This window comes from Odontesthes bonariensis, chromosome 24 (assembly GCF_027942865.1).
Source record: "Odontesthes bonariensis isolate fOdoBon6 chromosome 24, fOdoBon6.hap1, whole genome shotgun sequence".
NCBI classification, from domain to species: Eukaryota; Metazoa; Chordata; class Actinopteri; order Atheriniformes; family Atherinopsidae; genus Odontesthes; species Odontesthes bonariensis.
In genome coordinates this window covers 4,589,155-4,602,270 of record NC_134529.1, presented here as the reverse complement: position 1 = coordinate 4,602,270, position 13,116 = coordinate 4,589,155, and the positions used below count along the sequence as shown (strand labels likewise).

Genomic DNA, 13,116 nt, shown 5'->3' with positions numbered 1-13,116 from the left:
TGCTACAAGCTGCTGGATCAGGGGTTCACTTAGTTTCTCACTCACTGCTTCTGTGTTTTGTCTCTGTTTTTGTTCATTAAATAATGACTCAGTGTAACATGTTGTTGTTCGTCTGAGGCTGTATTTACATCATTTTAGGATTTTATTATGTCCTGTTGAACTGTAGAATTGACACAGGGTGTACTTTCTTTTTTTAGAATCTGTTTATGCTTCCTACACACACACACGACTATATTTACTTCGACATGTGTGCAGTTCCCACTGAGCGAAGCAAATCTGAATTTCAGCTTTTCGACATGGAGTTTAGCTTCATGTTCCAGCAGCTTACTGTAAGTCCTGCATCTTGGACAGGAAGACGCCCAGCGTCGGCTCCACAGAACGAGCACTCGTCTGCTGAGCTGTCAGTGACAGGGTGTCACCTAGCTTCAGATTAGCGTCCGTGGTGCTGTTCCCACATTATGCTGAGCACACACACACCATCCATTGTTTAAACTAAAGTTGTCAGTACAATAAACTCTGTAGAGACAGATCTTAGAGCGCCACACATGCAGCAAAGCGTGGACTCTCCTCGACCTGATCGGAGGAATGAAGCAGCACTCAGAGGCTGATTAAACGTCAGCAGCCGGCCGTGCTGGCGGCTGAGTTTGAACCTTGAACCTTCTCTGGTTTAAGAATGTCATTAGCTGCTGAAACAGGGAAATGGTCCGAGGAGGAATTACACAACACGCGCGCCGCCTGCTTCCAGTTTCCTCGCCCGAGGCTCAAACACTTACGATTTGTCTCTGCGGTGTGCAAACCGCCGCTGAGGGCTGCTCTGCCGTCGCCGTGGTGATAAGGACTTCCCTCGGCTGCGCTCCTTGATCGGTGATTGGGCACTCGATGATTTCAGGATCTACATAAAAACACACATATACAATAAAACAGTCGAGATCACTGCTATTAACGGCATTTTGTCTCGTATGGACATGCATATGGATCAGATCCGTGTCACCGTTTCGGTTAATAATGTGAAAACTGAAATAAAATACACATAATGTGTATGTTCGGCCTATTTCAGCTCATTGCTTTAGTTTTTCAGTTTGGTGTTGAGCGGTTTTAATGCAGCAGCAGGTTCTGCTGAACCAGCAGCACACAGCAGACACAACTTCTGGCTCACACTAACCGGTAAAGAGGAGTGTGGATGTAGGACATGTTGAGCAGGTGCTCTCCTCCTCTGTACGTATAATAAAGCAGAGGAGGAGCTGCATCCTGCTCCGTGCTGAACCGCACAGAAGCTGTGGGAGCATCAAACCAAGGAGCAGTTTGGATGAACGGGACATGGCGAAAATAATCTGTGGCCATGTGTTTTCTGTCTATTCCCTCACTACTTCTTCTCATCTTTCTCAATCTGAAAACGTCGCAGTGACAGATGAATCGTGAAGGCAATACAGTCCAAGGCTACAAATGAGTCTATTAATGAGTTTATCAAACAGCAACTTGATGCCGTCATTAAGATCTCAGCGGGAGAGGAAAACAACAGGGTGAACGTGGATGAAAAGTTCAGTTTGTGGCTCATATTCCACAGCGGGTCACATTCGTCACGAGGCTCTGTTTGCTGGATGGATCAGTGTGTGCATTCATTATTTAATCTATTTTAACTGTTTTCTTTCATAAAAGCTTTTTATTGTTGCAGCAGCTTCTATGATCCTACTTCTGCTGCACAGCGTCTTTTTGACTGTTTGGTAAATGGCATCTCATTTAAACCCTCACATGTGCTAAACTTAGGGCATAAAATCCAGTAATTCAGACTAAATGACCTCAAGTTCCAAACACATCCACAGGTTAAATATAAAATGACACACACACACACACACACACACACACACACACTGAGGCTGCCTTTAATGCGTTCATATTAGCAGAGATAAGTCTCACAAACCACAGCACAGCTGACCAAACCGTGGCTGCATCTTCATGTGCATGTGTGTTAGTGTGTGTGACAGCTGCAGACTCGCTGACCTACATATCCTGCTGACATGCAGAGCTGCCCATACACGGTATGACGGTACAACACCAGCGTCTCACACACACACACACACACACACACACACACACACACACGTCACCTTCGTGCGATTTCAAATTCTGCATAAAAGTGCAAAGAAAAAAACAAGAAATCAACCAAAGAAAGACAAATAAAAACCGAAAGGAGCTCATAAAACGTAGACCTCATACAACCCAGCACTGCGTCTACCTTCCCCTGACACACACACACACACACACACACACAAACACACACACACACACACACACACACACACACACACACAAACAACAGTCACACATTCCTTCCTTCCTCATCATGCCCTAAATAATTCTCCAAAGCTTCCATCCCATCCCATGTTCATCCCAAAGGAAACCACATCCTCATGGAGAAAATACAGTTATGGTGTTTCCTGGTTCGGTTTTATTATTTCTGACGCTGCCTTTAACTGCTGCAGTCCTACAGACAACCTGCTGCTGGTTCTTCAGCCTGAAGTCTGTTGAGATTAAAGTCGGGCCCCAGGGACACAAAGACTAACAACCCTGAAGAGAAATCCAACTTATGTAAACAGTGAAACATTAAACTTTCCTCCTGATTTTCAGTTGATCTGATTCCCTTCTGAGGTGTTATTACCGCAGTATGTGGGCTCGCTCTCTTGAAAAAAATTATCCTTTTTTTACTTTTAAATATAGGGCTGGGCAACGATTAAAATGTTTAATCTAATTAATCACATGATTTCCCTGATTAATCACGATTAATCGCATTTGTACGCAAAATCCAAAAATGAATCCAAAAGTAGTGTATAGCCTTTAGCATTTAGTTTTATTTTAAATGTGCTGCCATATGAATGAAAGTGCCATAACATTTGTTGTGCAAACACACTTTTAACATCAGCATCTTTCCGTAGTTTTTATGTAGAAGCCTCGCTCCACTGTCTGTTTCCTTGAATGACTTGCTGCTATCAGTTGTGTGTTTTGCCTTTAAGTGATATTTTAGACTGGAACTACTACGCTGAGAAGACAATTCAACTTGGCAGTGTTTACAGATGACTTTGGTTCTGTCGACTCCGCTGTCTGGAAGAACTTTAAAATGAAAATGGCCGAGTAAAAGTTCCGTACCCTTCTCCATGTTTGGTGGATCCGCCGATTACTTTCTTTTCCGGTTCCACAGCAGACAGCAACAGACTTTTACAAAATAAAAGCCTGTGAGCGACAGACTTTTTCAATAATAAAATAAAAAAATTAAAAATGAATGAATTAATTAAAAACTACGTTAATGCGCAATAAAATATTTATCTGCGTTAAATAATTAGCGAGTTAACGCGATAATAACGAGTTAACTCGCCCAGCCCTACTTTTAAATATTATTATTTTAAATACACATTTAAATTCACTATGCGTATATGCAAAAAGTACCTTCATCCTCATGTCCCGGCCGTGTTTCTCCAGCTCTTTCTTCATTTCTTGAGCTCCCAGTCGGGCCGCATTCAGCACTAAATGCTTCCACTCAATTGGTTGGAAGACGTGGGGGTCATGAGGTACATACAGGCCAATCTTTACCTGAGGGAAGAAGAGAATCTGTGAAAACATCCCTTCTTACTTTCTCTTTCTCTCCAGCCATCGTGTCCTCTCTGACCTTCTTTAAAGTGTGCTGGTATCTCTTGTAAGAACTCTCAAATTCGGCCACCAGTTCTCCCAGCGTGCGGTGAGTCAGGGGTTTGTCCATCAGGTCCTGGCGCCGGCTCATGCCAAGCGATCCGTAGCGGCCATTGCAGTAGACGCCCAGAACCACATGGTGAAAACAGTGACCCGAAAACTGGGTCTTAAAGCTGATGGGGAAACGCTCGAGTGACGTCAGCCCGTTGGTCAGGTAGCTGGTCGGCACCAGTTAAGGAGGAATCTGGAAGTTTATTAACTGTTATACTGTCCAAATGCTGCATTTCATTATATTTAGTATTTTTCTGGACTACAACAGTAATATCGTCTCTTCCGACTCTGTAGTCTCCAACTTGACCAACAGATGTCAGTAATTGCTGCACACTGTTCCTTTAAAGCAGCACACACAATGAGAAGCGGAGGCTGATCTGCTGTTTGACCAGTGGCCCAACAAGCTTTACACTCAATAACACCCGTCACATCTGCACTTGCTGTTAAAATATAATAAACTGAGTTTAGTGGACTCTTTTCTGCTCATCTAGGCTGACTAAAACACATTTTGTAAAGACATACACTGAAACTACAGTAACACAATAACAAGAAGAGCCAATTTACAGCATGTACATTCATCATAGTGTATTTATTTATTTAAATATCTGATATTTCTATTATTTAATCTATCCTGATACACAGTTCACAAAGAGGACAAACTAGAAGGAAGAAGTAAATGAGTTGTGAGCAGCACAGCAGACAGAAGATGATGTCTGGATACCAAATGTTTATGTTTAAGAGGAACCTAAGACTCCTCTCATCCTCCTACATTCGACTCCAAGGAGCACATTTTGAAACTATTAATCCATCAGAGTGAACGTAAACATGAAAACTGGGCCTGCAGACACACAGCAAACCCTGTTCCTGGCTGAGGAAAGGTTTACAACACATGCATACTTAGGTGACGGGTGATGTTCAGAGCTCAGTCAGAGCACACTCATCACCATCTCTTCCATTCATCCATAGTTCATTCAAAATGCAAAATCACACTGAACCGTTATGTGAAAGTTAAGGTCACGTCCTCAGAGGATTTCATGTTCTGCCTCCAAGACAAGTTTCAGTGCCACATCAAATGACTCAGACACTACAATTCTGTTTTTTTTTCTTTTTCAGAATAAGCCCCATCCGAATATGAATCCGAGCTAATCCAAAGCATTTCCAGAAACTCTATTCATGGTTATTCCTTTCTCTCTGCATTCTGTTTTCCTCGAAATTTCAACAAGGCAAGATTAAAGTGAGGAAACTACAGGAAAAAGGTACAAAATCCTCTTCGTGTTTGTCTTTTAAAAAAGAGAAACCAAGAGTCATGTGCTTCCCTTAATCGTCATCATGAGCAAACTCCTGGCTCTGAGACTCAGAAGCAGTTTAGGAAATGATCCTGAAACATGGCCAATAAAGAGGGTACTTCCAGCTTTGTGGAAACAGATTACAAAGAGCCTTTTCACAATTTAAAAGCAACTGAAAATAAATGCTTCTTGCAGCATTGACAGATTATCCAACTCAAACAGTTGCATTCTGTTAATTTTTTATCAAAAGTTCTCAGAAATGAGTTTTATAATAATCATTCAGTCTGAAGCTGAAACTAAATTCTAGTCTGCGATGGCAAATACAAAACACACACACACACTCAGACTGTAAACACACACACAGACATCTGGTTTGACCCGAGATAAACCCTGAATATCCTGGAGAGGACTCAGACCGCTGTCATCATGGAGGAAAAGGAGGCAGCGTTGGAGAACATACCACAGACAGACAGCTCCAACTGCCACGAGATGTTTTTCAGCGCTTTCCTCTGGCTTTGTTATCTCCTGACGGCCATTTTAACATACGAATGTGCTGAATTTAAAATGAAAAGTCTTTGAAGGGAGCAGCTCTACTTTCCTAAAGCAACTGGACTTCTTCATCTGTAGCTGTTGACTGAAAAATGAGTTCAGAGCAGGACGGAAACACAAGGTCAAGGACAGTGCCAGCTGGTAGGACCGGTCCTGGGTGTGTCCACAGCAGGTTCAAATATTTAATCGCCTACCTGTCTGTTCAGGTGAGGCCTCATAGCTCAGTGGTTAGAGCACTGGTCTTGTAAACCAGGGGTCGTGAGTTCAATTCTCACTGGGGCCTAATTTTTCCACCAGGTTCATACTAGGGCACACACCCTCTCTCATTCCCTCTGACTTCCCCCCCCCCCCTTTTTTTTATCCTTTATCCTCGTTTCGTTTCTCTTTAAAACTATTGCCACTCTCTCCATCCCCCACTTGCCTTTGCCCCCTTTCATCTAGAGTCTAAAGCCAGTCTCAATTAGAGTCACTGTCAGCTGCCACCCTGGCAGCCTGGAGAAAAGCCACTGTGAAACTAGCACATGCAAAACTGGACCAGCCATTCTGAGACTGACAAATCTCTAGTGTTGACAGGCAGAAGTTTCCCCCAAAAACTGCACCAAACACCCTATATTAGCCTTTTTAAACCATATACTTTCCCATAAATTTTGTCATTTGCCTAAGTGCTCATGTGAAGTGCTCTGCAGATGTCTGTGATCAGCCTATAATTCATGCAAACGGGTAATGGATGCAACTCCGAGTCAACATACACGTAGCCTGAACAGAGGAGAGGTGGAGACTCACCCATATCCACAGTTTGCATCACTTATTATTAGAAGCCAACTGCCAGAGGGAAGTGGTAATTAAACATGTGACTGACTAAACAACTAAATATTTAATTACAGAACTCATGAGGAAAAAAGATTCTCTCTAGTTTAAATGGTGAAACTGTTGCATAAAAAAAACCACTTGATTTTTCAAATTTAAGCTCTTTTGGATGATACTAAGCTTGTGAGAGTGGATGGTGGGGGATAAACTTTGATGTGGGCCTGTTGCCAAGCAACACAGTAAGAGCTGGGAAGGGTGGGGTGGGGGGGCATAAGGACACTGGAGCAGTGCGTCTCATCGATTTTACTCACAGATAACAAAATAACCTTGTCGCCCTTTGCATGGCGTGTGCAGGAAAGGATACATTCCCAAGATGACGGCTTCGAGGCATTTGATTGGCAAAGACTCCCTGATCATCTCTCTCGCTGTCTCCATTAACCTGGAGAGGGGGAGGCAAGGTAAGATGTGGAGGAATAAGTGAAGAAAGTGGAGCAGGAAGAAAGTTTCCCTCTGGAAACTAAACATAACTTGACCCGATCAGACCTTTGCATGACAGTTTGTAATAATTAGCACAGAAAAGTCGAGTTCATGGACTTTTGAGGCCTAAAGTTTTACCTTTGGCCATCCACATTTTGGGTTTTGTGGGGCCAGAAGTGACATGCAAGAGATAAATGTGACTGAATACAAGGACATTCAGCCAACTGACTGGGCAAGTTTAAGCACTAATACAATTCAATCTGAGGATTAACATTAAAAAGCCCCACTCATGCTGATGTCACTGACCTAAAGTGTAAATGTTCTTTAAAGTTGGGCCCCTGCTGATCATTCAGGCAACTGCAGTTTTATGTGTGGATTTATGTTTCAGGATAAAAGATATAAATATGGATGCAGCCACTGAAATGTCATTTAAAACCAGACGTCATGAACCAGCGATGGATCTGCGATGTGCATTCAGACTTATGAACAAGTCGAAAACAGAATACCTCGGGTCACCATTTTATTTTCACCCGCGTGTTCGTGCATCTGTGCCAGATTGTAACCAGATGAAGCCACAACATAGTGTTTTCTGCCTCTTTAGTTACTAAAATGTACTTTATTTGCTGTTGATGAATTCTCAGAGCTCCTCTGGACGTATCACTTTATATTTGACTAAACGTCTAATGGTTTAAAAAAAACTACAATTCAATGAGACTCTGCTTTAATAACAGACCCGAGGTGTTGAAACAAAGAGTGTAAAATCAAATATTTACTTTCCAAAGCTGAGCTCCACTTACCCACACAGTGGACGGCTCTTCTTGATTTCAAAGAACTGGGTTCCGGTGTGGTTGTATCTGATAGAAATGTCAGGGACCACAGCATTTTTACGTACCTTTCGGATACATTATAACATTATAACAGCTGCCCTTATGAATGGTAACATGTGTTTAAGGATACTGCAGATTCTTCATGTAGTTCTGGACGGCCACCAGCCAGTCAGCGACGGACATGGATGGTTTGAAGGTTGGAATTGAGGGAACTGGATGCTGAGACACAGAGAGAGAATTTCAGATTGTTACACATCGTTTCCAGCAGTCCTGAAACCATCTTTAAACTTTCCTGATGTCCTAATGACTCATTCCAGCTCACACTGCTGGTGCTCATTGATGTTCCTCCACCGCTGGCAGCCAACTATTCATGTTAACATTTCACAGTAAAGAACACGGATTCTGCAGACCTGAATTAATGCGAACACGTCTGACTGTGACAGAAGTCAGCGATGCACTCTTTCCAAACCGCCAAAAAATATTGAACCTGCCTGGAAGTTTATTGCTAATGCTATCATCTCTACCACAAATACTTAGCAGAAGTACTAAAGCAACAAAAAAAGGAAGTAAACTCAGTATATTCCCTCAGATAATGAAACAATAAAGATCCAACACATAAGCATGTCTCTAACCCAGAACAGAGTCATGTGGCGTGCCCCATTTCAGCCACATTGGTAAAAGTGGTTTGCCGTGAAGGTGAAAAACCCACTGCTGGTTTTGCAGATGTTTCACCTCAACAGGAACCATTAAGTCAGTGGTCACACATGTGAGTACGCACAACAAAAACCCCAAACCACACCAGCAGACAATGAGTCAGAGTGAAACCCAAACCAACACTTCCTCTGACACAAGGCTGCTCATGAACTGCGGATTTGTGTACATGTGGAGGAGGAGGGGGGGGGGGGGGGGGGGGGGGCAGGACGCCAGAGCTATCATTTCCTCTGGATCTTTGCTGCAGTCTATTTACAGCATCGAAGGAGAAGGGAGGACAAAAGGCTACAGACAAACACGGTGGCACAGCTCTTTTTCTCTCTTTGGAAATAAGATTTATCAAGAAACACAGACAACTGAATTTATCTGTTGCACATCAGCTGAAACACTCAATGTGTTTAAGTCCAGGTTGAAGACACACCTATTTTCAGCTGCATTTGAATAAAAACTGCAAATCTGAAATTTTAACTACTGATTTTATCTATTGTTCTTATTTCTTTCTTTTTTGTTTAAAATTTTAAATCATGCTTTTTATTGCTACTGTTTTAATGTCTCTGTAAAGCACTTTGAATCACCTTGTTGTTGAATTGTGCTGTACAGATAAACTTGCCTTATATATTCTTCAAAAATAGAAGTTTAGTAGATAATTATCTTTTAATTTTTTTGTGCAATTAACCAAAGAATGAAAGGCACATCTGGAAAAGAATACAACAACCTGAATAAAACTAGTCCTGATGACGTGCACAGCAGAGAGCAGGCGTGCAGAGAGATGATGTCATAAAAAAGGCCGTTGACTTAGTTAAATTCATTATTAAATTAAGTAGTGAAAAACAAAGTGGAAATTTAATATTTTTGTCGTCTTCAAACATCTGTTTTCCACCAAGTGAAAAGAGACAATTCTGATCGTCTAAAATAATTGTGATTACTGTGACAGATGTAGTAACTGATGCAGCGTTTGGCTGAACAGATATTACATTTTCCTCTCATGGAGCCCCTCTGAAGAATCAAGTTTCATGTTGGAGGACATAAAGCTAAAAACTGCTCAAACTGGAGACTGCTGCCAACTCATGATCAGAGTACATGTGCTTTAACTAATCATAAAGGTGCACTGTTGTTATTTTCCTACATGAAAGATATTTCAGTTGTTCCTTTAGTCGCTTTTCAAATTCACATCTAAGGCTCTTCTTCTGTTGCTTGTTTTTAAATTAATTTAAATTGTTTTATTGGTTTCTCTTTATATTATTCTTACACTCAATCCAATGCTTTTATTTTATGTGAAGCACTTTGAATGGTTTCGTACTTGCAATGTGCTACAAATAAATTTGATTTGATTCTGCAAAGTGACGTTCAGAACCAATAAGAAGGTCTCCACGCGTCGCAGGCTCTGGGTGAATGAAGGGAAATCTGACGGGGTTTGGGTCCGTTTACGATATTCAACTGAAGACTGCGTAGATGAAAAACTGAAACTAAAGCAGAGTTTGTTGTTCTCTCCATACAAGTTGTGGTGTAGCTTGAGGATGTGGTTAGTTTGCTGCAGAAAAACTTGGCCTGTTGATTGTGGAAGACGAGAAATCTCTCACTGACAGACCTGATGCAGATTCAACAAGCTGCATCGGCTTATTATTAGGTTTCACATCTAGATTCTTCCATGAAATAACCGAAGCCGACTGTGTGTCACCCACATTAGTTGCAGACCCTGAACAGGAAGCAGACCACACATGTGCTCTCTCGTAGCATGCTAATGGCTCCCAGAGAGCAACCGAACAGGTTTGTGTAAGATAACCAACGCCCCAACTACATAAATAAACAGTGAAAACACAAACAGACACTTAACCGCTCGTTTAATTTAGGTAAGTAGATTAGACATAAGAATAACAAGCCAATCTGACAGTCAGGAGCTGAAAGGATGAGAAACAATCTGCCAGCTGGCCTCTCTTCAGGGTGTCAGGCCAGTCAAGTCATCCAGGCCATAAACCAGTCTGCCAGCCAAGACCAGTAAACAGCAGTGTTTGCAGCCACATAATCCAAGTGAAATCCTCACAACAGAGTGATACGTTGGCTGCATCTACTCACACACTCACTCTACAGCTGCTCTCTGCTGGGTCAGAGAAGAAAATGAGAAGTCCTTCCCCCCTGATCGTTGTCATTGCTGCAGTTAGAACCACATCACTTCAGGTGGAGAGCCGACATGAACTGCATGTTGTACAATGAAGTGACAGATTCTGTCAGCTTTACTGGTGTTGATGGGTCGGTTTCATTTTCCATTAAAATATCAACAGCAGCCACAGTTGGAACAGGCTAAACGGTCACTTCAGCAGCTTGTTTTTAGGTCACTTCCCTGCTGCCTCCATCAGCTTCAGAGCCAACACAAACACGCCTAAAGTGGATGAACAACTTCATGTAGAAACTTAAGGCTGAGTTATACTTCTTTTAACTGCCCTTGCGCTTGGGTCTTGCGCGTATGTTAATGGCTCGAGACGTTTATACTTCATTTTGCTTTGTCGGTGGTTGCGTGTGCTGCGTGGCGATTCACCGCCAGGACAGTAGGTGGAGTAGCGGGTTTTTTCAATGACAAGCCTACTATGATGAAAGGAAATTCACCGCCAGGAGCTCTTTGGCAAGTCTCTCTTCCATAGATTCATGCTTCTTCTTCTTCTTCTTGTAAATAGCGGGTATTTTGTCAGATTTTCAACACCTTGGGGGTCTAAACGACTACTTTCTCGCCTGAAAATGTTTCAAATGTTGCTAAAGTTATATATTTACAGAGTTTAGCCTATAGCTTAAGGGAAATCAGCTTTTCAGGCCGGCTGATTTCGGCTCGGGCAGGAGTGAAGTGCACTGTGTTTTCGACCACAGCCAGTGGCTTGCGCTTGCGTCTTGCGTGAAGTTTAGAAAATTGAGGTGACACACGCAAGCACGCAAGGGGGGGCTTGCAACCGCGCAAGGGCTTGCGTTGCGGCTTGCGTCTTGCGTTACCGACTATAAACCAGGCTTAAGAGTTTCCAATAATAATAATTCATTAATTCTGTGCCTGGAACAGCCTGCCTCTTCTCTTTGTGCATTCAGAGTTCTGCTGGGGGAGTATCACCTTATAGCCCCCGTTTGGACGGGTAATTAATCTGTCTCTTCTTCCTTTCCTGTTTTCTTCTCTGCTCTGTAATCTTCTCCTGTCCTTCTGTTCCCTTTCCTCCCTTTCTATTTGCGTCTTTATTATTATCATAATTATCTCAAACCTCCCCTCAAACAGTTTTCTCCTCGTCTTTCCAGGCTTTGCCCTCCTCTTATCCCCTCTCCCCTTTCCACCACCCTTTCCTGTGTGATGTGCGGTGCATAAACACCCACTGCATCTAAATCCTGTCCCACTGCATTTACAGTGCGACTCAATGCAACTCTATTGGCTCTTTTTTTGGCTTTCCATTGAACATAGAGCCTGGTACCGGAGTTGAGCTCATACTCGATGAGAAAAGCCTGCAGACCTCTGCAGAACAGCTATAAGAATCAGCAACTGCTACCTGATTTAAAGCACTCCATAGTAGAAAACTAAGTAGGGAAAAAATAGCTTAAACCTCAATGAGTATATTTGAGTGAAGCTGTACCATACAAGGTAGTCTAAAATGTTTCATATCAGCACAACTTCTGCTCCTCCGGGATTAAGCCGTCTCACCCAGCAGCCGCCACTAAAGACAAAGGGACTGAAACCAGAGACACACACAGATGACATATGTTTGTTAGGGTGGAAGTTATGACCTTCCTGGGTTTTGAATTATGCATTGTTTAAAGGAAATAGGGAGGGGGGGATGGGCAGGAGAGGCTGGATGGAAAAAGAGCAAATGACTTATTCAGAGTAAAAAAAAAAAAGTAAAATAAATGGAAGAAAATTTGAAAAAGAGGTTCATCTTAAACACAGAGGAAGTCCTTTCCTCTAGACTGTTATTTCTGAAGCTGGAGGGATTCAGAGCTTCAGATTTGTTGCTTAAATGCGTCCTGAGAGATCCGATCGTAAGGGGACAGCTTCGCACCGAAATGTGTCCGTACATACGTGGCCATTTGTTATCAGATGTCAGTTACCAGCTCTGTTTGGCAATGACTGCTAAACCTCCATCAAACAGGCAATCAGCTGTCAACAGAGCAACAAACTGCTGTAAAATCAATTAAACATTCAGTAAAGTAACGTCGTCACTATGCAGACATTCACGCTTCAGATCCTCCTGAGTCACATTTGCACCTGTGACGTGACGGAGCAGTGGGCTCAGTTACTGTGAGCTACAGTCGCTGTCTCTGCAGAAAGATTTTCTCTCAATAATACATCCTGTGACTTCTGAAGCTGCTTTTTTCATGTAATTTTCCAGATAATTCCCATGTTTGCGTGCAGTACTGCCAGGTCAGGAGGTCCACGGGACAGACTGCATTCAGATTATCAGATGGATGTGGACAGAAGGGTCCTGAATTACCTCTGAATGTGAGTCCTGAGTCTGTTCAAACATGTTATCAGTGCGGTCCGCTTTTGATTGGATGCACAAGATCTGAAAAAGTGTAAATATGTTCACTATCTAACCATTAACTCCAGGGCCGTGTTCGAAACCGCATACTTCTCCTACTACTCCTGCTACTCATACTGACTTTTTTCCCGAATGCATACTAGATTCTCCGAAATGTTGGGAATGCGTCATGAGGTTACTACTCATACTCAAACTACCCAAGATGCAACGTAACGTGACGTCGCCGATCGT

The 13,116-nt window shown here is 42.6% G+C and overlaps 1 protein-coding gene and 1 non-coding gene across 4 annotated transcripts in view; one reads left to right on the top strand and one right to left on the bottom strand.

Moving 5' to 3' along the window:
• vash2 (vasohibin 2) overlaps window positions 1–13,116 on the bottom strand; it is a 28,616-nt gene that overhangs the window by 7,123 nt on the left and 8,377 nt on the right. For 2 of the 3 annotated variants that reach the window (XM_075459225.1, XM_075459226.1), the window contains exons 3-9: window positions 7,806–7,894; window positions 7,646–7,702; window positions 6,736–6,810; window positions 3,659–3,896; window positions 3,439–3,582; window positions 2,106–2,124; window positions 774–892 (exon numbers count right to left, since the gene is read on the bottom strand). In XM_075459225.1, the coding sequence (XP_075315340.1) occupies window positions 774–892; window positions 2,106–2,124; window positions 3,439–3,582; window positions 3,659–3,896; window positions 6,736–6,810; window positions 7,646–7,702; window positions 7,806–7,894 (741 nt within the window). The remainder of the gene's footprint in view (window positions 1–773; window positions 893–2,105; window positions 2,125–3,438; window positions 3,583–3,658; window positions 3,897–6,735; window positions 6,811–7,645; window positions 7,703–7,805; window positions 7,895–13,116) is intronic. The other variant, XM_075459227.1, reaches the window with a different exon arrangement.
• On the top strand, window positions 5,775–5,847 carry trnat-ugu (transfer RNA threonine (anticodon UGU)). Its single transcript has one exon. It is a non-coding gene; the product is annotated as a tRNA-Thr (tRNA).